This window comes from Pelodiscus sinensis, chromosome 6, assembly GCF_052426305.1.
Source record: "Pelodiscus sinensis isolate ZL-2025 chromosome 6, ASM5242630v1, whole genome shotgun sequence".
Lineage (NCBI taxonomy): Eukaryota > Metazoa > Chordata > Testudines > Trionychidae > Pelodiscus > Pelodiscus sinensis.
In genome coordinates this window covers 90617982-90645679 of record NC_143057.1, presented here as the reverse complement: position 1 = coordinate 90645679, position 27698 = coordinate 90617982, and the positions used below count along the sequence as shown (strand labels likewise).

Below are 27698 nucleotides of genomic sequence, written 5' to 3'. Positions count from 1 at the left end.
TGCTATATCAAAGAAGGTAGAGACATAACATCCTACCTGCTACTGATACAATTTCTAAGGATACCCTTACTCACTCTATAGTCACATTGGCATGAAAGGTTACTTAGCTAGGAAAATGCTAGTTAGCATGAGGAAGAGTATCAGAATCTGGCCACAAACCACACATGCTGCAATAAAGAACAAAATCCCTGCTCAATTGTCCTCACATCTATGTCATGTCTGTAGACCTGTCATTAGCAAGCAACATCCTGTTCACACTGTCACAGCTAGCACATCACAGCTTGGACTAGAGGCATGACTGCGTGGATATTAGTGTTTTGATATATCCCAGTACGGATGTTTATGATGGGCTCCCTTACTACTGATTTTGGAGAAATAGGAGAAGAAGTGGAAGGGAATAAATGAGGTGAGACGTGGAATGAAGATTTTTGTAGGAAATACCTCCTTGAACTGAGTAGAAGTGGGTCACTCCAAACGTCCTCTCATGTTCCACGAAACTTTCACATTCACATATGTTAGATGTATGCACCATTATTCTGTACAATTTATATGGTTGTAAATGGTCTGGAAAACAATCAAGTTGGAATCAGTGTTTGCTGCCTGGCTGCAAGTAGAAGGGGTGGTGGAGGAACGTTCTGATTTTTCTGTATAATCCCACTCCCAAGTGTACTCTAACAAATTCCAAGCCTTTGTGTACATTTGGACTCTTAACATGTTCTCCAGTTGGCTTCCCTCATACAATCTGTATATTAATTTTTTTCATAATTAAAATAACGAATATTGTGATACCACTTTGTTTGTAAAAGTATGCCAAACTGGCTTCCAGTCTACCTTTGATACACAGATGGAGCTATGGGGTGGAAAGCAGGAATGTAAAATAGCTTGAGGCCTCTTGGCTGAGGCATGAACTCACCCTCTCCTCCTCTATTCTCCCCTTCTCCCCCCGCCCCTCTTTCTTCTTCCAGGAACTTAAACTAGATGCAACAAATGAAGCACATGTCATTAGAGGATCCACTAAAATAGGGGATGAATTACTGATAACATTTCAATTGTGACCCTTGGATCAAATGTCCTCCAGTGTACAATGAGGCTAAACCTGAGTGATCTCTTCTAGAGTCACTTGCATGCTGCATATTGATTAAGATAATTGAAGTCATATAAAATGCTCCTGAATAGAAGCCCTTTGCACATAACTGAGATATTTTGTGCAAAAGCTTTGGTTTGTTATTGGGTCTTTACAAATTGAGGGGAAAGGGGTGAACAGTCAAAGGCTTCCTAGCAGCTGATATAGCAGTCTGTCATGTAAGTGAAGTTTACCTAAGGGTGACGTTTCACCCTCTTATCTTTCTGTTAGCCTGCAGCCTGTAAGCTGCTATCCTGATTTGGTATAGCTGCATTTCTTCACTGAGAGTGACCAGAGGGTTTCCCAGGGACGGGAGGACTGAAATTCCTGTGTACTTCAATTGGGATTTTGAATGCTTAACATGTTCCCCCATCCTATTTACACAGAACAAAGAAGAGTAGAGGTGTGAGGAAGGATATTTGGCTGTGTCATGGTTTTTAAAACTGTAAGTGAAAGAGGAATGTTTCCCATAAAATAATTGAACTATCAATGGAAAAAGTTGATTTTGTTACCTAATGTGAAATTTCTGATGGGCTTAGTTATTATTTTCATGTGCATATCTTCTTTGCCAGTGCCCCAGTCCACCACAAAACACTTTGGATTATATTCTGGAGTCCAAGTGACAACACTTCTGTTTCCCTGTGATATGACTCTGACTTGTCCAGGCAAAACTGGAAAAACAAAATATTATGTCTTATTAATATTTCTGAAAGTTTTTGTCCAGAAAGATATCTGAAACGGTAAGAGCTAGAAACACCAAATTTTGCATGGACACTATTGATTTCCTAACTTAAATCACCTCAATTGGGCCCACTGATAATTAACTTTTAGTAGTGCCTGATCATAGGCATTTCCTGGACTCTTCTGTTAAGCGTGTCACAAACTGCAACTACGAGATCCTAGAGGATAAAGCATGTGGGAACCTGCAGCACCATCAAGGGAAAGCTCATGGGGGAGAGGCTGCAGCGGGGCAGAGAATCAGCAGCCTCCCCTATACTAGGGCACCAGCAGGTCTCCTGGACAGACCCAAATGTGACTCATGCTGGCTAGGGTCTAGCCTTGCTAATTGTGGCTGGGAAAAGCCTCCAGCTATCACAGCTTCTCAACATCTTCACACAGCCAGGCTCCAGCTGAACCCTTTCTTGAAATTACAGTTGCTTTCCTCCCCCTACATCCAAATGAGCCATCCCATCACTTGCCCTTCTTTGGGCTGTGTGCGTTCTCCTGGCAGAGAGGTGTGCATTATCAGCAAGTGCCACGGGCATTATGCACTTTGCAGGATTCAGCTCACAGTACAACGAGGAGGTGGGTAAGAGGACAAGGTTTTGAGCACCGTGGAGCCTGAGGAGGACATGGTACACTCGGAACAGCCTATTCTCATTAGAACAGGTACGTTCAGGTGCTGCATGTGCTGATCATCTAGCTATCATTCATTGCACCTGGTCTGAACATCTTTCGTTTTGTCTGATCAATGCAATCGGTCCAGCTGCCGCTAGGAAGTCCATTCATGTTGCCCCATGGAGCATGTGCTGAAGGCACTCGGGGAGCGGCTACTTGGGGAGCAGTGATTTGCTGCTGCAGCAGAGCCCAGGAGGCATCCCCTCCATTTCTCAGGGCTTCTGGCCAGGAGGCTGCAGGCATTGGTTTGCATAAGTCTTTAAGGGAAGATAGTCCTTCCTGATTTGTGGGGATTGAGAAAAGAAACCCTATGGGATTTGTCGTTTTGTAAGCACATCGCTAGCTATGTTAATTTCTTAAAGTAATATATCAGAGAAGTATTTCCAATAAAATACAGACCGTGATCTGCCTGGACAATGAGACAGGATGTTATGGTCAGTACCTGGACAGGAAGAGACTCTTCAATGGATTGGACAATTTCAATATGGGTGCCAAGAGGCCAGATTGAAAGAGTTCACAATCATCATGATACGAGATAATATATAATTTATAAAGCACTTTAGAAACACTTATCTTTACAATACCCTTGTGATATAGAAGCTGATTCATGGAGGGAAACAATTATTTTAATTATGAATGGAGATATACAAGCAGATGTCTAGCAAAGCATGAAAACTGTACGATGGCAGTTGTATTACCTGGATTTCTTAGACGGTTTCTAAATTTTGGAAGCCCCCCCCCCCAATACTCTTACTTTTGTTCTTACCATCCTATTAGTCTCATGTTGGAAATTACACCCACATGCAACTTGCCAGAAAGACATAAGAGAGATTTCATGGAGTAGCAGTAGAGCATGATGACCTTTAATCTACTATATATTTTAGAACTTTTGTCTGTCTGATTATGAACTCTTCAATGTTAAGAGCTGGGACCACCAAATTTGGTACACAGTTTCCTCTAATCATAACCTAAGCAGGGTTTCCCAACCTATGGGTCAAGACCCAAATAGGGGTCGCCATTACATTTCAAAAGGAGTGTCTCCCCAGGTGGCTCTGCCTCCCCTCTTCTCTCCCATTTTTGAATTGCCTTGGATCACGCAGTCTTCCTGAATTGTCAAAATGGGTCCTCATCTGCAAAAGGTTGGAAACCGCTGACTTAAAGCAATAGAAGTGTTTGGTTGTGACAGGAAAACAGGATGTGCCTGGAATGGGATTATTTCTCATAAAACCAAACTGGAGAGACAATCACCAAAGCAAGTACAGTCCTCATAAGTTGAGCAAAAGTTAAAAGAGAATGAATCAGATAAGCCAGAAAAATAGGATGAACATGGAATAGGATTGCTTCTTAATAAACCTTAAAAGAGAGAGAAAATGGAGAAAATTTGGAATAGTGCTCTGGTACACTAAATCAATGCTTATGGCTTGAAAACTAGAAGAAAATGCTATTGGAAACCAAATTTACTATAGCCCTTCTGTTAAAACATAGCAAATGATAAGCATTTATATGCATGAAAGAAAAAAATACACTTGATAGAATTCCCATTTTTAAAAAAGTACTAACAAGTTAATGGAAATAATCCTTTTTTTAAAAAGAAATCCAAAATAAACTTAAAAATAACACTGTATTTTTGAAAAAAAAGTAATTTAAATAAAGCATGTACATTTTCCTTTAAAGAAACTTGAAAGTTACATACTTGAGCAACACTGAGTAAATCTGCTAGTTGTAAATATGTATCAAGCATGTCACTACAGCTCTAATCACCTCATTCCACAACAAATGTTTGTAATGACAATAAAATTAGTCTGTACTAGTTAGTTAACCCAATGTAGCTATTCTCTCAGGTTTCCAGGTTATTTTCACATTTCTTGATTTGGATCAGCTCATACAGAATTCAGTCTGAAAACCTTGTACAAGCCACTAATTTAATATGAATAACTTTACAGACTCGTGTTTCAGAACTCGCATCACATGGTACTATGTATCAGTGTTGTCTTCAAGTCGTCATTGTCAGGTCCAAGTTGAGTCTCAAGTCATTACAGTTCAAGTCTCAAGTCCCTAAAGTCACTTCCGAGTCAAGTCCCAAGTCGAGACTCAAGTCTTAAGTTAAAAAAATGTCAAGTCACTTTTGTGCAAGCCATCAATATTGGCATTTTTGGACAATTTTTTCACCAAGTCGATTTAATAAAATTAGCAAGTCTCAAGTCACAAACAATGAACCCGAATCGAGTCTAAGTTGAGTCACCTAGGCGACTTAAGTTGGACTCAAGTTCAAGTCGTGGGACTCGAGTCAACAACTTGAGTTCCACCCTCTCTGGGGCACCTGGTGCTGGCCACTGTTGGCAGACAGGATACGGGGCTAGATGGACCTTTGGTCTGACCCAGTACGGCTGTTCTTATGTTCTGCTATGTATTGTACTAGATTAATCTGCACAGGTTTAGCGAAAACGATAAAGAGGAACAATAAAATCCTTTTGATCCCTAAACTGATGCTATTACAAGGAAACACTGCCCGCAGAAGAGAAAAGGTGCAGAAACTTCATACTTTTGGAATAAATAATGTACCTTTTGCAGTGAAATCTGGAACAACATAAGTGATCTGTGGAGATTCTCCTGCTTCATTATAGGCAGAAATATTCAACATATAATAAGCCATAGAGAGGTTCAGGTGCACTTTTCTCTCAGTTACGTTGATGCGTTTTAGTCGAGCATAGCAACTGTTGGGTATTCTTTCAATATTAACATAGTATCCAATGATATTCCTGCTTTGATTTATCTAATAAAAAAAGATGATCAGTGAACAATCAGTTATCAATCCCTTTAATAAAATTAGCATGTTCACAAAACATGGGGGAGGGATAGCTCAGTGGTTTGAGCATTGGCCTGCTAAACCCATGGTTGTGAGTTCAATCCTTGCAGAGGCCATTTAGGGATTTGGGGCACAAATTTGTCAGGGATAGTACTTGGTCCTGCTGTGAAGGCAGGGGACTGGACTTGATGACCTTTCAAGGTCCCTTCCAGTTCTAGAAGATAGCCAATCTCCATTAATTTTTTTTTTTAATTGCAAGCCACTAAACACATGCAATTATGTATAAACAAATCTTGCGTGTCTTGGCACAATGACTGTCAAAAGGAGATACATTTAGTGCTTTTATACGGGTGGGATTTAGGAAATAATTCAACAAAGCTCTTAAGCCTTTGCTTTAAAATTATATAGCCTCTAATCATGTGGTTAAATGCTTTCCTTAATTTGGGTCTTACCTGTGCAAATCCAGTGAACACTAATGAGGATAAAGCAGCTAAAATACTGCACTCAGAATGTGCCTCTAATTATTAGAAGCCTGAGAGCCCATTAGAGTTAGGCTTAATGCCTCTGAAAATCTTAATCTCCTAGATTTTATAGGGCATGTTAAACTGCTACAGCAGAAAGGTGTCATTACCTACTGATATGAAGTTTGTCTAGTATGGTAATAATAAGCAGAGTAATCCACAGACAAACAAGGTAAGAACTGACCAAAGCAAATACATCTTGCGTATCTTAATAGCAGTACTTGACACTATAGTCTCGTGTCACAAATGGGGCTCTGCTGTAAATTGCTGTGACAGGAGAATCTACCTTTTTTAAAAAAAATTTTAAAGAAGTTTTTTCAATACACTTAGCATTTCATGATTATAAGACTCAGAAGTGCATTCCACTCGTACCCTCTTGTGTATATTTAAAGTTATTAGACTCCAAGTCAGAAAAGCAGTTAAGTGCATGCTTAAATGCATCCCTATAAATTTGAATGGTACTAAAATACATAAAAGGCCTTCACTTTTTATAGAAGATGGAGTTAGATGAAGCAATAACATAACAACCTCTCAGTCTAAACATGATTTCTTCCTTCAGTTTGATATGGGAATTGGTATGTACAATTTACATAAAATGTTATGGTTATTTCTAATTTAGATTCATTACCTGTTGGTAAGAGGGATAAACATTCTTAGGCAGTTAAGTAGATTATTTCAAAATGTCTCCCCCTGATAAATTACTGCATATACAGATTTGTTGACTTTTAGTTGAACTCTTAGTTTCCCTTGTGACAATCCCCTTCTGAAACACTGGGGAAAAAATTCAGGGGGTGGGGGTGAGGGGGAAGGGGGAAGAGGGGAAGAGACCAAAGTTGTTGAGCAAAAAAAAAAAAAAGGACCCCAAGAGTTAAGCAAATAAATAAATTAAATAAAATAGAACAGCATTAAAACAGCATAGCTCCTTTAATTGAGTGCAGAGTCAGGATAGGGATAGGAAGAGAAGCGGTTGAGCACTAAGACGCAGGGAAGGCATTGCTTCCCATTGCTCAGGTCTTTAGGTTTTTTGCTGGTGGCCATCTTGTTTCCTTGGTCGAGCCACAAGGGAGCTTCGCTGCAGAACCAGGTAAGCGGGGGCTGGGCCCAGTTGCCGAGTGTGTTGTAGGGTTGCCAGGTGTCCAGTATTTTCACCTCCTAGCAGGGAAAAAAACAGAAAATACTGGACATTTTAGGTGTCGGTATTTTCTGAATTTTTTTTACTGGACAGGAGGCAAAAATACTGGACTGTCTGGGTCAATACCAGACACCTGGTGACCCTATTAGTAGCATTAGGGTGAATATGCAGTATTTTGCATGGTGAACAGCGGACTCTTGTTGTAAGCAAGAGCCTTGTAACCTATTTTGTATCTAGAAGTTTGAACAGAAACTTGGAAGTTGCTTTCAGAATTTCTAGATCGGGGCTTTTGCAAAAGTTTCAGTCCCACTTAAGAATAAAACTTCTTATGAGTGTGTGAAACAAAGATTCTTTAATCTTAAGGTCCATGGTGTGTCTGCCTAAGGAAAACTTTCAAGATTAAGTGTGTAGGTGATTGTGAGGGAGCACTTGAGAATCCAACTCCTAGGCCAATGTCTAGACAGGTTTAGATATTGCTACATCCATCTTTTTGTACCATTACAAAGGGGTTTAATCACTCTCTTCTCTATGGCTATGTCTACGCTGCAGGCTTTTGCTGGCAGAAAGTATGCTAATGAAGTGCTCAGTAGCATTTGTCACACTGTATTTGCATATTCTCTGCTGATGCTTTTAGCTCAAGGTTTTTGCGCAAAAACAAGCAGGGTAGATGGGTCCATTTTGCGGAAAAAAAAAACCCTTTTGTGCAAGATCCTTACACCTCAAAAAAGGAGGTATATGGGATCTTGCGCAAAAGGGTTTTTTTTGCGCAAAACGGACCGGTCTATACTGCTTGGTTTTGCACAAAAACCTCTTGCACAAAAAGCATCAACAGAGACTATGCAAATGACAGTGTGACAAATGCTACTGAGCACTTCATTAGCATACTCTCTGCTGGCAAAAGCCTGCAGTGTAAGCAAAACCATAGCTCCGCAGTGTAGACATACTCTATTTTGGGATACTTCCAGTATCCCAAAATAGCTATTCCACATCTATCGAAGCAGCCCGTTATTTCAAAATAACAGGAGGCTTCTTCTGATGTCCCGGTAACCTGTGTTCCATGAGGGATAAGGGGCATTTCAAAATAATGAGATATTTTGAAATTTGGTACTGTGTATTCAGCATCAAATTATGAAATAAGCTATTTCAAAATACACTCAAAATAAGCTACGCAATTTGTGCTATGCAAATTGTGTAACTTATTTTGAGCGAAGGATGCTGTGTAGACACACCCTAACACATGACTATACACATTTATATACAGGTAGTCCCCGAGTTACGCGGATCCGACTTATGTCGGATCCGCAGTTACGAACAGGGTTTTTCTCACCCTGGAGGACGGGAGCAGCAGGACACCCAGATGCGCCACAGTCCGCCGCCCCCGTCCTCCGGGGCGAGAAAAGCTGCTCCCCGTCTCCCTGGTCTGCAGGGAGACGGGGAGCAAAGCCTTGGAGCACGCCTGCAGCGGGACAGCCCGGGCACGCTCCAAGGCTTTGCTCCCCGTCTCCCTGGTCTGCTGGGGGCGGGGTGCAGCTAGTGCCCCCCCCCCATCAAACCAGGCTTTTCTTGCCTACCCCTGGGGTAGAGCAGCTGGGGGCTCCTGGGTTGGTCCTGCAGCGCCGCTCCGGACCAACCCGGCAGCACCCCAGCTGTTCTGCCCCAGGCATCCTGATTCAGCCGCTGCTGGTCAGTTTCAGCAGCGGCTGAATCAGGACGCCTGGGGCAGAGCAGCTGGGGTGCTGCTGGGTTGCTCCAGTAGCGCCGAGGAGCCGTGCTACTGGAGCAACCCAGCAGCACCCCAGCTGCTCTGCCCCAGGTGTCCCCAAGTCAGCCTCTGCTGAAACTAACCAGCGGCTGACTACAGGAAGCCCGAGGAAGAGTTGCTCTGCCCCAGGCTTCCTGGAATCAGCCGCTGATCAGTTTCAGCAGCGGCTGACTGGGGGACGCCTGGGTTTCTTAAGTTGAATCTGTATGTAAGTCAGAACTGGTGTCCAGATTCAGCCGCGGTTGAAACTGATCAGTTTCAGCAGCGGCTGACGCCAGTTCCGACTTACATACAGATTCAACTTAAGAATAAACCTACAGTCCCTATCTTGTACGTAACCCGGGGACTGCCTGTATCCTGCTAGGAATTGCTGCTGCAAAGGTGCACAACACAATATTCAAATACAGTTTTGCTGGTATAAGAATATTTGCTGATACTTCAATATGATGGACAAAATTCCCTGTCTACCCAAAATGATTTTTTTTGCTATATCCCATAATAACACATTACCTGCCATTGAAGAAAAACACTTATTCTTCCTGGAGAGATTTCTGTGGCTTCATTAGCTGAAATTATTAGCTTGTCAGTCAGCTCTAGAGAAGAGAAGGATGGGGAAACGTAGTCTCATAATTTAATTTTAATATTTTTCCAATAATCTATAGATGCTGCATAACTTTATACAACAACAGAAAATATTTCTTCGTTCACACCAGCACCAGAACAACAAAATGAAATGCCACTTACTATGAGGAACTAAAATCTCTCCACTCCAAACACAAACACAGTGATGATCCTCACTGGATATGCATCGGAGCTGAATAACATATGAAGATGTACTATTTAACTTGGAAATGGTCACATTGGTAGCATCATTTGCTATGGACACCTGCAAACAAACAACTTTTTAAAAACATATTTGGCATCATTAAGCTAAAGTTCCTTTTCCATGGTTTTATACTCTGTAATCATTGATCCTCTTTCTAAGGGCCCAGTCCTTTGATTTTTAAGTTAAGGATGCTCACCAATACACAGGAGTTACTAACACCAAGATCCACAAAGGGATGTAGGCATTGCAATGCTAAACATTGTAGCACCAAACTTTAGGCTCCTAGAAAACCACAGAAACACCATTGCAATTCACAAAATCCTGAGTTAGGCACCTGGGCTCCTTGTAAAAAAAATGGGGAAGACGGGTGCCATAGAAAGCAATCCTCAAAAGTCAGTGTGCAAGTTGAGGAGCTGCCTAAGATGCCATCAAAAGGCAGTGTCCTAAATACTGTCTCTCTCTCTCTGAGGCTACAGGGAGACCCCGTCTCTGCTAGTCAGGGCTTCGGGTGAAAGCTGCTGGGCTGCTGCACCGCGGCCCTAGTCTGCCCCGGCAGCAGCCCAGCTTTCGGTGGTTAGGCGTGTAGGCAGTTTTGGGAAGGCTATGCCTTGCCTTGCCTACATTACCTACTGCCCATGTTGCTAGTAACCCATGAATGGGAACCCCTGACTTACTCTTCACAAAATAGCTGGAGGAGGCGGTGTCCAATGATTGGATCACTCCCCTGGGCATTTTAGGTTCAATTCTTCCTATAGCCTGGCAGGGTGAGAGAGGATTTGAAGAGGATTCTCCAACCTCCTAGGTGGTCTAAATGTGACCACCTTTCTTCTGGTGAAACTGTTCTAGAGTGTTTTATAGTGCATAACTAACTAGTGACTGTAGCAGTGAGACTAGGTTCTAGATAATAGAAACATTTATTCTCTCTCTCTCTTTCTGACCCACTGACTACTTAAATATTTATCCACAATGGCACAATCACTGGGAGAAGGGGAAGAGAGAATGACCGACTGTATAGCTCAGTGGTGAAGTCATCTACTTGGGAGTTCCCAGGTCCAGTTTCCTAGCTCCAGCAGGATGCCAAATACCTAATGCAGTAGGTGGCCTCTGAGCATGCCTATGGTATTGAGCCCTGCTTGTGATTTTAGGTGGAGGAGCCCCTAACTTTTCTGTTTGTGGCTCTATCTGAGGCATAGGCAGAAGACAGGCATTCAGGCACTTAGAGCGAGGTAGCATTGTGCATACTCAGAATCAGAGACACTGACATCTACTTAATAGCAGCTCTGCCTCGGGCTTCCTGTAGTCAGCCGCTGGTCAGTTTCAACAGCGGCTGAATCTGGACGCCAGTTCCAACTTACATACAAATTCAACTTAAGAACAAACCTACAGTCCCTATCTTGTATGTAACCCGGGGACTGCCTGTATTTGTTGTTTTTTAAATCTTTCCTGTTACAGACTAACTAGGCTACCCCTCTGAAGCTTATCTACTCACTGTTTCTTTTTTCTTCCTCCCCTCCATTTTTTCCCTCCCTTATTTATTCCCTTACTTATTCTTGTATCTGGACTTCCAACATTTTAGTCATCTGAAGAAGTGGATTGTGCCCACAAAAGTTCATGATACTATCTACGTGTTTTGTTAGTCTTTAAGGTGCTACTAGACTATTTATTGTTTTGTAAGTTTTTCCTGTACAAACTAACTTGGCTACCCCCTGAAGCTTTTGAAAATATTTGTGATAGTTATGACGTAGCTCGGATTAACTTTAAATTTCTGCGTGTAAACTTCGTTCGGACTAAGTGGGATTTAAAAATGGCGGCCGGATGGGAACATGCAAATAAAGCCCGGGATATTTAAAGCTCGGGCTTCATTTGCAACCCCGGTTCCCTGATTTGCCTACCTAGCTCGAATTAACGAGCTAGTGTAGACATGCCCAAAGGTATTAGATGGTTAGCTCTTTTTCTCGTGCTAAGACAGGAAGCAGATGCATTTTAGGAGACAATATTTTGTCTTGTAACATTTCTATTAATACAACTGATTTGGGAAAAAATACAGAATCATGGAAAGATTTGGAGACTTTCCACTTAGGGGTTGAAGTTGAGGCACTTTGAAGAGGTCAGGTAAGACATTCAAAGCTCTCAAGCCACATGTGTAACTAAGACTTGAGCATTCACAACTTGTAAATCAATTAGAATGCCTTGTATTTCTGACTTCTTGAGCACCTGCTTAAAACTTTTAATATTTCTAAAAGGTGGGGTTTAAGCATGAGCTACTCTGACACCAGCTCAAACTCTGTCCCACAGTCTGGGACATCTTCACAGAACTTAATGGTGGCTAACAGGGAGCATTTTGTCTGTTGGAACAGCACTATGTTTCGCAAAATCAGTAATATTCAACTGAAGTTTGATATCAATCTTCATTTACTCACCAATATCCACTGTGAGGATGCTGGAGGTGCTTCTTTATATCGCAGTTGCATAGGCTTTTTTGGTGCATCCCACGTAATAATTAATCTGTCTGATAACTGGTGAGCACTTACGGAGTTTATAACACATTTCTCTAAAATGAACAATGCAGACACAGACACAGACAGCAGGAAAGCAATGATAAATACAACTTCTCTCCCTTCTATTTGTTTAGTACCAAATAAAATACCTCAATTTTCAAAATCCAGAAAGAATTCATTAGTGAAATTTTGCAACATGAGACAAAGACCCAATCTTGCCATATTTACTCAGTGAGGGCAACATCTTTCTCTGCAGTAAGTCACATTTATTTCAGTGAGAACATGTGGTATCTGATCCTATTCATAGCAGCAGAATCCTCAGATCAGAATGTCTGAAGCAATAGCAATAATGCCATTAAAAAGACTGTCCTGAACTCTAATTGCTTCTGTATTTTATGGGTATGTCAGACCTGTAATTTCAAGTACAATTTCTTTTTCTCTAAGAAATGGTTACACTTTGAGCTGGGGATGTGATTCCCACTCTAGGGGAGGTACCTGAGATAGGACACTAAAAATAGAATGTAGTCACAGTAGTGCAAGTGGTGAGAAGGACTAGCTGCCCATACTACATAGCTAGCAGCTCTAACGGGCATGAACTCAGCACCTCCCACTACTCTCATTGTCAGGGCCACAATCTATTTTTATACGCATGCTAGCTCTCATCAAGCTATCTGCCTGAGCTGAACATTGCATTCCCAACTTAATCTAACGCATATATGGTGGTCAGTAGGGAACATGGTGTGAAAGGACCAGCTCTGTGCCCCCAGAAAGGGTGGGGTCTCAGGCAGAAGGGGCAGGGCCTCAGAGGCTGCATCTAGATTATAGGGTTTTCCCCGCCACATCCAAGGAACGCATTTGCTTGTCCGCTTTTTTTCATGTAAGAGCAAATGCGCTCTTTCAGGGAGCCCTGTATTCCTTGTTTCACAAGACATAAGGGCTCTGCCGAAAGAGGAGGCTTTTCATCATTTGGCCCGCCCCGTCTAGACGGGGCCAAATGACAGAAAAGTGTCTTCTGAAAAAGAAGCTGAAAAAGCTACACAAAATGTGCTTCGCATTTTACGGAGCTTTCCCCGCAAAAACCTTTCAGTCTAGACTTAGCCAGACAGTCAGCCCTTAGCACTGCTCAGACTGTGGTGTGCCCTCCTCTCTAGCCCTCAGAGGTGCGTGGAGTGGTAGAATTGTGCTCCAGCAGCAATTCAAAGGGTCCTGGGGCCCCAACTGCTGCTGCTACTGGGGCAGCAGGGAGATCCAGAACTCTTTCAACCCGCAGGGCAATTGCTCCCTTTGCCCTCCCCCTTGGTGGACCTGAATGTGGGCATTCAGAGGCTAGAGTATCAGCTGTGTAATGGGTCTGGTAGTGAGCACTCTTTTCTCCTTCCCACCTCCAGTCACATGTCTTCTAGAAGAGCCTATGACCAAAGTCACTCTCAGTCTTGAGAGCACTTGGGAAGCGCTTGAGGAGAAGTTCAATACTTGGATTTCATGGTGGATTGTGCTATGAATATCTAAATCAGAGGCATGGGACTAGACCCCTCATTTGTAAGCTGACTGCATCTTTTTTATTAATATAAAATTGTGTAATTTGAGTAAGTGTCCACTGTATTGTAAACCCAGGTTTGTGGGATTCAGGCTTGGTTTCCAAGTTTGTGTCCAAGCATACATACCGGGTCCAGGTCTGAGCTGGGCTACTGTGTCCCTACTGCACTGCACAGACTCTCTGTCTTAGGCAAAATGGCAGTGCTTGGACCACAGTCACATTGGGATTTGGGCTTTGACCGGGCTCTAGAGCAGGTCCTAAGTGTTTGCTGATCCAAGTCCGACTGATTTGTATGTTGATGGAAGGGGGACTAAAAGCTCAAACCTGAGCCAGACTTGGGCTTACCCCAGTGGTTAAGTCTATACTGCACACCCCACCCACACATAAGCCACGATAGTGAGACTTAGCACCTGTGTCTACAGACTTGGATAGGGACTACAACATTACAAATAGCAATATAAATGTTCCCACTGGGAGTCTGAAACCCTCCTGCAAGGGTTGTATGTCTCCCAGCCTGAGAGAGAATGTATATGCTGTTATTTTTAAGCACTGTCGTGTGAGCACTGTGAGCTGGAGTCAGTGGCTCTGACCTCAGACCCACTGCGATGGTATGCCTTTAGTGTAGCTATACCCTTAGGGCATGTCTACACAACAGGGCTGAATTCGAAATAAGCTATACAACTTGACCTACTCTAATTACGTAGCTTAAGTCGAAATAGCTTATTTCAAATTTGGGCCCATCTAAATAGCACTTATTTCAAAATAGAGCACTCTTCCTCCAACTTCTCTTACTCCTCATGAAATTAGGTTTACAGAAGTTGGAGTAAAAAGCCCATTATTTTGATTTAATGAGCTTGCTGTGTAGATGCGCAATACATCCATTATTTCAAAATAACACTGCTATGTAGACATACCTTCAGTGTCCAAAGAAAAAGACTGAAACCTGGGAAAGAACTCACAACATGCAGAGATTTTAACTTAATAGATGTCCTTAAACACAGGCTGCTGAACCAGCCTCCTTTTCAGTAAGCCAGCAAAGAATACAAGAGCTAAATTTTTGTGTGTATTGATATTTTTCCAGATATTGCAAACAGTCAAGGAGTGACATCCTTCCCCCATTTACATCATTAGAATGGAGATTTCACCCCAGAGATCCAAATTATGATTTGATGGTAAGAAATGTATATTGAGTGTTACAATTTAGCAAATTAATCCAAACTTTAATAACATTATGCTGTAAATTTAGCTCAATTATTGCTATAGTAATACAAATACGAAGTCATATTAGAGGCACTGTACCTGCATTGCTGATTACAATGGAGATGTTCTTTGTTTTCACACAGCTCTCACTGGAATAATTTGATGATACCCAAATAGTTACAGTACGATTTCTAAAAAGGTCTTTTTGTCCTATTGTAATAAATGTTGATGATATAGTTCTTGAAAAATGTTTCTGGATTTTATCCCTGGAGGCAAAAAGCATTAACATAAATGTTACTGAACTATAACTTATTAACGCAGCAATATGACAACTGGTGAATTTTGGGGGTAGTTAGAACACAATCTCAAAGGTTTAACCTTATGTTAATTTTGGTGGAATGTCTGGCCCCAAACCGCTAGTGGTGTTAATATGACTCTGTTGCTGTCCAAAATTAAATAATTTTAAATAAAGTTCAAGCTTGGAATTGTCACCTTAGCCTGAAAAACAGATCTTTACAAATCTCTTAAACCTGCTTTCCAGGATACAAAAAAAGTTAAAGCGTTTGAATTTCCAACAAAGAATTAAATAAGGCTTGTACATTAAAATAAAATATTTTAATTTGTTCCCTTGCCCTGGAACTTCATAAAGGAAAAGCCACATGTTTGGAAATCTTTAAGATGGAATTAAAGATGGTGTCAATTGTCCTTTTTTGGGAAAGAGAACTTTAGTGCAGATTGACAACTCTTGCTCCAGCCTCTGTTAACATCCAATCTCATTTCCTAGAAAATGAAACAAAACAAAAAAATAACTGCATCGGAAAGGGAGACAGAAGAAAACTGCAAAGACAGAGAATGCAACTTCTGTCTTCAGCGCTGACTTTCCCTTGCAGTCTCACTGCTGAAAAAATACAGGCATGGCACATACTCAGGCACCGAGAGACCTGGCAAACTTGTAACAGCTGGGCCGTGTAGGACATTGCTTTTACTTTTCTCTTTGGTCTAGTTGCAGTGTTGGCTGGCTAAACAAGACTCCTATCCTACTCCTTTTGCCTTCTGTCTAATAAGAAAGAGTCAATAATATGGTAGAGAAGGAAAAGGGACTCCCAGGAGGCTGTGACAAAGTTTCATGGCCCAAATGCAGTTTGGAATCTAGCCAGAACTGGTGGCAGTATCAACTGCATGTGGCTCTCTGGTCAGGACATCTCTCAAGAGTTGGATGAAAAAGGGTTAGTCATGTCACGAGATCGTAGGGTACCAGGAAACAGTGGGTGCTCAAACATGATGGAAAAGCTTACTCCTTCCTGGGCTGTTTTTTTCATCTTTCAATCAGCCAGCATTTCTAGCTTATCTCCTCCAAAATGGTCTTTTTGAAGGCCCCAAAAGTAGTAGAGGGCAGAATAGCTCATCCCTCATTTTTCTGTTGGGCCTCATTTTCAACACAGCAGCTTTTGTTTCATTAATTTCTGGTCCCACACTCTTTTTTTCCATGAATACCAAATGTGAATTTAACACAATCCTTGAATTATATCGGTAGGTCTTTTTTGTCGAGATTACTCTAATCTGTCTACCACTTGTACCTTTTCCTCATCAACTTCTATTGTTAATTTATTGTGATACTGTATAAACCTTTATCCACTTTCCCTCAGTTAGGCTCTGGAGACCCCAGTTATTACTGCAGTCCAATCCATTTGAACCAGACCAGTGAATGGAACACTGATTAACAAGCAATTCTGTTTATATCCAAGTTTACGTGTCTTTACACATTTGACATGTAACTTTTGTAGAATATAAATGTAAATACAACATTGCTAGCCTTTCACAGGGAACTCCTTTCATAGGGAATCTCAAAGTACTTTATGCTTACTTGAGGCTTTACATCAAAGTATCCCCATATCAATGTTCTCTCTAATCTTTTCCATCCATGTGTGGAATACATTTGTATGTGCATCAAAAATGTGCACCACCAATAGAAACAACCTAGCTGTGGATGCTCTGTTAATCAGTTGGGTGGCACTGGAATCTCTCCTGAGCAGATGCATAAACACACAGCTACAGGGAACACTGCCTCACATGTTATCTAAATCACATGGTTTCTCAGAGAAACCATTTTCCCCACAACCTTGTAAAGGTGAATATTGTCAGATGCATAGCGACTAATGCAGGGCTCCACAGGGACCTTTACTAATGTACAGATCAAACCTGCAAGATCCAGAGGCCTTTCAACAGCCACTGTCCTCAGATTCAAACCCTCTTTTACATATCTGGTATAGGAATGATTTTCATAAGTTCTCTATGCTTCTCAGGAGGAGGGATGGAAAGGCAAGCCATGCCATACTTACCGCAGCCAGCTCAGTGCCAGGTTAGTCCCCTGCAAAACCATCCTTACCCATATGCAGAATACAAGGCTGCATAGGGCACCAATGGGTCTTAATGTTCACCTCTTCTTGTCCCTGTTCTGTGGCTCTGCTTTCTCTGGGGTGGATCTAGTTAACTTAAAAAGTGAAACCTGCCAGACCACCAGACCTTTTAGCAGATGTTGGCTCTTCCACAGTTTCATTCAGGGGTAATTAAACCATTTAACAGGCATTTGCCAACCCCAGGTATAGCCTTTAAACTAAGGCTAGAGAACCTTAGTTTAAAATGTTCTTTAAAAATAGTTTATTTAGTGTGTTGTTGAAGATAATAAAATCACATCTCTAAAAAATCCTTCTCCCCTCCCCCTGGGCTGCTGTTCAGCTTAGAAGTACCAGAGTAACAGTACTGAGAAGGGTCCTATAAATCCTAAGGACATCCCTGGTCCCCTGGCATAATTAGAACAGTCTGAAGACTGCCCTAAACTGTGTTGGCTGTCAATAGCTCTTAGGAGCCACGAAGATGCTCAGGGATTGTGTCCACCAAATCCCTTTTACTGTAGCCATAACTCCAGAGGTGGGAGGAGGGAGAGATGCTGGTACAAGAGCCACTGTAGTATCTCTGAACAACCCAATAATTGTCCTATGCTGGGAAAATCAAAGCAAGTGCAGTAGCTGCAGAACAGCTGAGGAATTGGCCCTTTTATCTGATAATCACAGTGTAGGAGAAATTGTGCAAATATGACATGTCTCCATGGCTGTAGAAAATGAGATTATAGTACATTGTTTGGAAAAGCTAAAAATTGCATTATAATGTATATGCACAATGAGGCAGACTTAACCTTATGCTTAAACTTTTACTTTGGCATTTCATAGCCTCTGAGTGATTTTTGCCCCCGTCAAGGCTAATTCCCCACTCTGGCACGATGAATGCAGAAGTGGGGGCCTGCAAAAGTAACCCCAAAACCTGATCTCTACAGGCTTTGGTACAAAAGCTCTCCCCAAAATCCAAACACATGGATTTTGGGGAACCTGCCACCACCATCAAGTGCTTTTGAACCCACAAACGGGTGGACAGTTGAAACCAACCCCAGGGCACCCCAAGCTCTCGTCTCTAAAGAGATTGAAAAGAAAAGAGAGAATACAAGTTACAATCTGTGATTGCTGTCCCCTTGTCAGAGGCATGCAGATCCCACAGACAGGTTTTCCAGGACACAGAAATGAACCAATACCAGGTTAAGTAAAAAAAAAACTTTAATTATTAAAACAATACTACCGTTGCAAGCATAATGACTAGATGGAAAAAGTCACCAGTTAATATACTTATGGGTAACCCCCATAGGCTCAGGATTTAGTTGTAAAAGAGAGGAAAACCCATTTCTAACAGCACAGACATCAGATCCAAATTCCCAAAACAGAAAACAATAAAACCTGATGGATTTATCTAGACTTTACCCTACTTACACATTATGAAGAGTCTTTTTCTTGGAGAGAGACATGTCTTCTGTCTCCCTCATTATCTAGAGCAAACTCGCTCAAAGACAAAGGAGGGAAAACCCCCAAATTCCTTTGTCTCAGTTTGAAATCCCTACCTGTATTTCTATTGGCTGAGCAGATACCTGGCTAGGTACAGGGACATAGTTAACCCCTTAGTCCCCAGCCTGCTGGTCATCCCTCATGCTTATGACACCCCTTTGTGCTCAAGCCTTAAGTTACTTAAACATTAGCTCTTAATAGAATTTCCTGGTGTTTAAACAAAATTGGAGATAAAAAGATAAGCACTGTGGGAACTTCCTTTCTCATACCCTGCTAAAAAGTTATGCATCCTTTCCTGAAGGCAGGAAACTTTGTGTAGCTAAGGCCATGGTGTCCAAAACACTAGCCACATGTGGCTATTTGGCCAGTTGAGTGTGGCTAGTTGTCTCACAAAACTATTTACATTTTCAGAATAATGTGGCTAGCTTGCTATAGCAGTACTGATTAGATACCATGGAGCTAAAGTATGCAGTCTCAACCCTGTTTTTAAAATTGAATATTTACTTTACTGCTAGTGACATTACTTATCCACCAGATTTTTAGAACTCAATCTGTAGCCAAAATACAACATTTAATACTTGAATAACATTTAAAGGTTTTCTCCCCCATCTTCTAAGTCTGCTTAGCTGCAGATCAGCAGTTAATGTTTCAAAGCATGATTTTTGGAGTGTATAGCTAGAGCATCTGGGTAAGGTTTTTCTTTTAGCTATCATGAAGGAAGAGATTAATGACACATACAATATTCTTGCTAACTTTTTTTTATTACAGAAAGTAATCAACTCCTCATCTTGGCTTAAGCAAATTCCCTTTTTTAAACCCCAGTAAAAAGAAGAAAATGTGTTCTTGTTAAGAGTACTGGACTAGAATTTGGGAGACTTTGGATCAAATTCTATCTCTGCTACAGTCTTTCAGTACCTTGTTCTCGGTCTGCTGTTTGTATACTATATGTCTTCCTTCTGCCCTTTTTCTGCCTTCTCTGTTCAGAATGTAAGCTCCTTGGGGTAGGATCTGTCTCTTGCTATGTTTAAGTGCATAATGGGGCTTTAATGACAATCAGGCTGGGGTCTCTAGACCCTCATCTACACTAGGGAGCTATTTTGAAATAATTCCCCTTATTTTTGAAATAACATGTGGAGTGTCCATACTACCACACCCGTTATTTTGAAACAATAACCTGCTTTCCACAAGGAATAACACCTTGGATGCTCCACTGCTGCTATTTCTAAATAACTACTCCTCAGGATCAAAGTAATTACTTGTCAGTGCTTCCTGGGGCTCTACATCAAGGTAGTGCATCCACATTAAGGGAGCCTGCCTCAGACAAATTTTGAGGCTTCCCTGTAGTGTGGACATGCTATTTTGAAATAGTTATTTTCAAATAACTACATAACTCATTTTGAAATAATAATTACCTAATGTAGACATCCCTGAGGAGCCATTGGAACACTCACATATGCTGTATAGAGAGCCACACCCATTCAGCATGGAGTGAGGCAATTGACTGGCAAGACCTGTCTGCCCTGCACAGTAAAGTTGGAGTGGAATTAGGGCATCCTCCATGGTGGTGGTTCCACCAGCCATTCTCCACAGCGTAGGCGAAAGCAGGAGTCAGTGGGGAGCACTGCAGCTGCTGTGCACTTCCATTGCCATTCTGGCCTGTGAGAGATTATTCTCTTGCTTTCTGGCCCCAGAGGGACCAGGGGAATTTCCCAGCGCACAACCACTTACTCAGCATTATGATATGCTCCTAACCACAGCTCTTGTTGATGGAAACAGCAAATGTTATATGTGTTAGCCCACATCTGAGGTTATGGCTTTTCAAAGGATCTTGCATTTTAATGCCTTATTCTATCCTCCTGAGCCTACTCAAATACAACTTAAAAATCACAGCAGATCCTACGCGCATGAGAGGAAAACCCTTTCACAATACATTATATTAGCAAGAGAGGAATCCAATTCATGATTATCCTCATTGCATCTATGATCAAACGTTTCATGCAGATAGACTTGATTGCCTCTGCCTCAGGTTCACTGGTTTTATTTTCCAAGCGAATGAACAAGTTGAATGTGACTACAGCTTCATTCTAACTGCTAAGGTCAATTACCAAACTGACAAAATAATTACTTCAGCTTCTACTCTTCCTAAGCATCTGTTTGTACATGTGGTAAGATTTAAAGGAGCACTGCTTAATATGTTTACTTGCTGTTTTACAGTTTAAAGTACTTAACATGTCACACCTCTATACAGGTGTTAAAGTGATATGCTTGACAGTATGTCTAAAACTTCAAGCAGATCTAGTGAAGGACTAGAAGTGCACACAATTTCTCTAGAATAGGACAGAAAGAAGAAACCATTGCTACCTACATTGCTCTGCTTAGCAGTTCCTGCAGTTACTAGGAACCTCTCTATAACCTTTACTGTGATGTTCTAATACCACATCACATTTGAGAGAGCTAATTTCCCCTCTTCCCAGATACAGCTACCAGCTTGTATACCTGCTATTTTTGTAACATGGACAAGTTGTCCAGAAAGGAGAACCTTTGCAAGGGGCAGGAAACTCATTGATTTGTCCCCAACAAGGAAGGGTTTGTCATCCACCTTCCCCTGGGGAACTAGTAAAGCTAAATTAAATACTAATATGGTGGAGTCAATAGGAAATGCTGAAAGAGATACATAAATCAGTGGAGTCCAGAGCCAGCTATGCAGATAGCCTATGTGCTTCTGCACTGTCTGCTAAATCAGCTGCCTTGAATCTCTTTCATCCTCCACATCAGTTTCTCCCATCTGTTTCTAAAATGCAGTTCCTGCTGAAGTCCATGGGTACTGCATATGAATACAAAATCTGAGGGAAGACTTTGACCTTCAGTGTTTAACTGTCTAGAATCTGATTGCTTCTTTGCTTCTCCCATTAAAAGTCAGAACACAAAGAAACCCACCAAGCAACAATGAAAGTCTTCATCTTTCAAACTTACCACTTTAAAATGATTGTATAATTAGTAGTTTGGAGAGCACGGGGGACAGGCAACCAGGAGCAAAATAGACTTATTTTTCTCTCTGCGTAGCAAGTCAATTCATCATCCCAATCTGTAAAAATGAAAGCAAACTAAATGAAAGCAATCTCAATCACGCTGTATAGTGAAGGCGTATTTTTAACATCTATTAATATTACCTCATTAACAAGAGCAAGGAAATCCTCAAAATTAAAAAGGCAACAAGTTTAAAATTGGATATGCCCTCTTAATTAACCAGTGAGACATCCTGTCAAAAAGATAGATATATCCACTTTGACCAAACACTGTGCAATTATGACTATAATCAGAAATTACTGAAAACTCAACCACTTTAGTTTAGGGCTTGTCTATACAACAAGCAGCATCAGAAAGGTGCCAGTATATTTGTAAATACACTTCTGTGTTGTACTCTAACTGCTCCGGCTAGTATATTCTGAAATGGGCCTAAGTCTCAGAGGATAACCGTGTTAGTCTGTAATTAAAAAAACTTTAACAACAATGGTCCTGTAGAAACTAACAAAAATATATAAATAGTATCATGAGCTTTTATGAGCACAACCCACTTCTTGAAATGGCTTGTGCCCATGAAAGCCCATGATACTATTTATATATTTTTGTTGGTCTCTAAGGCTATGTCTAGACTGCAAGCCTCTTTCGAAAGAGGCTTTTTCGAAAGTATCTTTCGAAAAAGCCTCTTTCGAAAAAGAGCGTCTAGCCTGCAAGCAGTACTTTCGAAAAAGCAAGCCGCTTTTTTGAAAGAAAGCAGCGAGTGAGTCTGGATGCTCTCTTTCTAAAAAGCCCTGTTGGCATTCAAGAACGCCTTTTTTCGAAAGAGCACTTTCGAAAAAAGGCGTTCTTCCTCGTGAAATGAGGTTTACCGCAGTCAAAAGAAAAGCCGCGTTCTTTCGATTTAATTTCGAAAGAACGCGGCTGCAGTCTAGACACAGGTGAAGTTTTTTCGAAAAAAGGCTACTTTTTTCGAAAAAAACCCTGAGTCTGGACACAGCCTAAGGTGCTAAAGTTGTATTTGAAATGTACCTAGTTCGTATTTATATAGATGGGCTTGAAATGAACTACATCACGCACTGGGTACATTTTAGAGATGTTGTAGGGGGCTGTATGCTGAGACAAGTGGACAGGTAGGCTGAGAGCTTTCTAATGAGTCTCTAGCATGCTATTCTGATGCCCAAATCCCTTAACAAGGCTGTGGAGCTGTCTCCTTGGGAGCAGGGGTTTAAAAAGCCACTCGTAAGTGACCACCAGTAGCAAACTGGGGAGTTATGTGAGGAAGTTCCTGGAGCACCGGTGGCCTGCAGGCCCCATGCAGCCCATTGGGATCCTATGTGTGGCCCACAAGACATTTTCTTTACTGTTTCTCAAGAGCAGGATTGCCCAATTACACAGACATAAATCAGCAGTGTTTGTTTCCTACCAATATTACTAAAGTGACACACATGTAAAGCAACAGCATGCGAAGTGAGCTGTATGCTAATTGCACGCAATATTGACCGTGAGAGCTGTGTGCTCCCTCTTCATCCACTTTAAGTGTTGCTGCACAGGAGCAGCTCGAGGCCGGCTGCGGCAGCAGGCGCCCCAGGCAGGCGGTGCAATTGGCGCGCTGCCTGCACAGCCGTCAATGGCCGTGATGTCCTCATCGGGCACCCGGGCCAGCGGCACTCTAGACAACTGCTTAGTTCGCCTAGGCTCATGGGCCACCCCTGCTGCAGCAGTGCAATCAGCAAACCCCACATATTCTAGGCACACCACTGCAGTTAACAAAACTATTCTATCCTGAGAGACCACTTTGGTTACAGCAATCTTGAGGCCTGCTGAGAGGGAGGGCCACTCCTGGGGCCCACTCACAAGTCTAGATTGCTCTTGCTGTCCGAAAGCAATTCCTTCTAAGTCTACCTCTCATGCAGAAAGTGCCCTGGGATTGATCAGGCATCTGTATCGAGGATCAGGAATCTGCAAAATACTGGTGTTTCAAACAGTACCATTGTCCACGTTCCGGCATCTTTAACAAGAGAGATTCAGAATGCTCAATAGCTAACTTGGCAAAGAGTTCATGGAGTGCTACATCTCTGAGATGGATGCCCCACATGGGACAGAGTGAGCTTAGTGGCAGGAAGAGGAGCCTGAGCGATTTGGAAGCATGCTAGAAAGCTTCTAGAAAAAACACAGAAAGGAAAAGAAAAATCAAACCATCTTCTACACCTTACAAACATTCTCTAAATGCAGGTCATAAACAAACTCTGCAGGAGTGAAAATAATATAGGCAGCAGTCCAGCAGCAGAGGGAACTACAGTAGACTTCCGATAATCTGGAACCTATGGGACGTAGGTGGTGCCGGATTATCAGATATTCCGGACTATCAGGAGGTACTATAAGATGGTTATATATATACTGTATACATTATATATTGTATATAAAGTGTTCCTAGCCCTTTTTATTATACATACTATATACAGTATACTGTAATGTTTTAGTTTTTTTAAGCCTTTTTTACCCTTTTTGCTCAGTTCAGCTGCTGCTGCTGTTACCTTGTGACTCATTTTTTGCCGAAGCTCACTCACTAGGCTCTTGCCATTTTGATGCCGGACTATCAGGAGTGCCGGACTATTGGATGCCGGACTATTGGAGTTTTACTGTACTTAGTTTATTGCATAGGATGCAACATATACAATTATCTGCCTTGTGGGCAGATGGTATATGTTGTTTTCAGTGCAAGCAACTTATGGCCCTGAGAGACTGTATAGGGACTCTTGAGCCTGGAGTGGCTGAACTATAGGCTGTTAGGTAAGAATAAAGTCTAGAATTCCTAGAGTAGCATTCTCTGAAATGCTTCTAGTTCCATGCATAGGGCCAGGAAAACAAGCAGAACTGCAGGAGATGATGGCATAGGAAAAGGGATTTAGGTTTATTAGGAACTGGTGTGGCTTCTAGGAAAAGAGGAGCCTACAGAAAGGATGAACTCTCCCTAAACCAAAACAGAACCAGATTGCCGGCATAAAATTAAAAAGACTATAGACATTTTTTAAATAAATTAAGGGATGGGGGAATGCCAAAAGTCTGAAGGATAATCTGGTTTAGGCAGAGGGATGAATTTGTATTAAAAGGGAACTCTATATCCTAGTAAAGAGAATAGGAGAGAAGTAGGTAAAGTACAGGTAGGACCTACAGCACTATATAGTTTGTTCTATATTGTAACTGAAACTATATTTGAAAACATCCAAAATAATTATAATGAATTTAAATTGGAATTCCATTATTGTTTAACAGTGTGATTAATACTGATTGTGACTCATCATTTGACTGCCCTACTACAAAGGCAGAAAGTGCAATAATAAAAGAATTTCAATCATCTTCAGTGATCAGGATGCAGAGAAAAACTTTCCAGACCCACTAAAGGCTTGCTTTTTGGAGCAACTAGTCCTGGAACACCCCTGGGGAGAGACAATTTTTGATTTTGTCATAAGCAAGAAGTGAATCTAGCTGAATTGTTTGGTAATAGCAACCATAATGTAATTAAATATAAACATCCTTGTAGGGGGAAAAATGCCAAAGATACCCACCATAGTAACACTGAACTTCAAAAAGGGAACTATACAAAAATGAGAGAGCTAGTCAAATATAAATTAAAAGAACCAGTTATGAGGGAGAAATGCTTATAAAGTGCATGGAGACTATTTAAAAACACCATAAGAGGCTCAAACTCAGTGTATACCCCAAACAGAAAAAGGAGCAAGAGGAACAAAAAATGCCACCCTGACTCTATGGCAGAATAGAAGAGGTAGTTAGAGGCAAAAAAGCATCTTTCCAAAAGCAAATCAGTCCCACTGAGGAAGAGACAAAGGAGCACAAGCTCTGCCAAACGTAAAAGTATAATAAAGGAGGAGTAGGGGGAAGTGTCCCCTGCTCTGTATGCTTACCAACCCCCCTCTGCGGGGATAGGCAGCCCCAGCTCTCCCCTGGGCCGCCCACAAGGACCAGGCCGAGGCATGGCAGCTCTGACCTGCCCTGGCTCTCCCTATCTCCAGCTGGTGGGGGTGGGGAAGGTTGGTCCAGACCCAGGCTGGGGCTGTCCCAGCTCTCTCTCTCTCTGGTCACCAGGGGGCAAGTTGGCCTGGCCCTCTCCCTCTGGCAGGGAGGGGTAAGGGAGTGCATTGCCCAGCCCTCTCCTTCCTGCTGCGCGGGGCGAGGCTGTGTAGCTCCCATGTGCCACTTCTCCCCTTCTGAGCTCTGGCAGCTCCAGTGCACCCCTTTCCAAGCCCCCACAGCTCCCGTGAGCCCCCCAAGGCTTCCACACACACACCCTCCCACCTGAGGCTCCGTAGCTCCAATGCACACCTCTGAGGCTGCCTTCCGTGCTGCTGCTGCTCCGGAGCCCTGGGTTGCCAATCCCTAGGAGGCATGGCAGCTGAGGGAGGAGGGGCTATGGGATGCAGAGTGAGGTGATGACATCACTCTGTCCCTCAGGAAACTTTTTTTAAAAATTCTTATAGATAGGTAAGAAAGCTTTTTGCGTATTTAGCTAGTTCTTCTAACTGCAAAAAGCTCAAGTATATCAAAAGCAGAAAGCCTACCAAATAATTAGTGGGGCAACTGAACAGTCATGCTGTTAAATGAGCACTGAATGAAGACAATATCTTTGCGGAGAAGCTAAATGAATTCTTTGCATTGGTCCTCACTGAAGAGGATAGGGGGAAATACTCGTACCTCTCATATTTCAGATCTGAGGAACTGTCCTAGATGGATGTGTCAGTAATCGTTTGAACAAATTAAGCAGTATAATTCACCAGGACAAGATGGTATTCACTCAAGAGTTGTCAAGGAGCTCAACTATGAAAATGCAGAACTTCACACCAGAGTATGTAATGTACAAACAGACCTGCATTAGTGGGGAAAGAGATTAGCTGAGCCAACAGGCCTTTTCCCATTTCTAATACCTATGATTCCAAGTTGCTCATTGAAGTTTAATCACCAGAAAATGGAAGCCACAAGTACTAAGAGTAAGATCTCCACTTCTAGAAGTGCTCCTTCACCTTGAACACTATGGATGCCACACAGGCCCCATATGCCACACAGGCCCTTTCCTGATGCCACACAGGCCCTTTCCTGATGCCACACAGGCCCCATATGCAACCAGGGAATTTTGTCTCGTGGGATAAGGAGAAAGAACTACTCTCTGCCCTGCAATGGTAATAGATAGCTGCATTTAAATTAATGCAGCGTTAATTCAAACTCTATAGAAGCCCTTCTCTTGCGTAGGGATGCAGGAGTGGAGTGGGGGGAAGAGATTTATTCACCTGCAGCGTGCTTGACCATTGCTGGCATTTGTCCATCCACCAAACAGCATGGAGAGACTGGCTGGAGAATTGAAGTTTCCTTTCCCTTTCTTCAGGGCCACAGGAATTAAAGGCTGTATTCCCACGCCACTAAGTGGCCCTAAAATGCCTAACTGAAGGAACAGGTGGCAGGGAACATTACAAAGTCAAATTCATGGAGTATTCTAGCTCCCTGTTTCTTCCCACAAGTTTCTCAAAATGAGGGGATGATCCTGAAATTGAAGACAGTCCTTTTGTTCTACAGACAGATTCTACTTACCTTCTGTGCCTAACTTCCAAGTAATAAAATCTCTCAGGCAGGGTATTTTTTAAAAAATCTGTACAAATGAGTAAGTTATATTTGTATAAGGGGGATTTGACGATACTTACCAGGAAAACAGAACTGAAGTTACAGCATTTTATAAATATTCTACATTTCAAGATCCTTATCTTCTTCTCTAGATATAGCACATTTACATTTTATTTCTGTGTCTGTTTATAAACTAGGGAATGGTACTGAAGAACATAATTTGCTAATTTTTTATGACTTCACAGTTCATACACTGAAAAGAAAAAAATGACTAGAATTTCTAATACTTAAGATTTCTGAAATATTGCTGTAAATGCAGGGTCCACTACTGACTAAAAAAGTTTTTTTTTAAATATTGT

The 27698-nt window shown here is 41.9% G+C and overlaps 1 protein-coding gene across 3 annotated transcripts in view; it reads right to left on the bottom strand.

Annotated features, from left to right (window-relative positions):
- LOC102450321 (interleukin-6 receptor subunit beta-like) overlaps window positions 1-27698 on the bottom strand; it is a 57491-nt gene that overhangs the window by 16465 nt on the left and 13328 nt on the right. For all 3 annotated transcript variants that reach the window (XM_075932370.2, XM_006119165.4, XM_075932369.2), the window contains 8 exons: window positions 21664-21775; window positions 14903-15069; window positions 11989-12119; window positions 9487-9628; window positions 9253-9335; window positions 5084-5294; window positions 1636-1794; window positions 442-564 (listed from right to left, as the gene is read on the bottom strand). In XM_075932370.2, coding sequence (XP_075788485.2) covers window positions 442-564; window positions 1636-1794; window positions 5084-5294; window positions 9253-9335; window positions 9487-9628; window positions 11989-12119; window positions 14903-15069; window positions 21664-21775 — 1128 coding nt within the window. The remainder of the gene's footprint in view (window positions 1-441; window positions 565-1635; window positions 1795-5083; window positions 5295-9252; window positions 9336-9486; window positions 9629-11988; window positions 12120-14902; window positions 15070-21663; window positions 21776-27698) is intronic.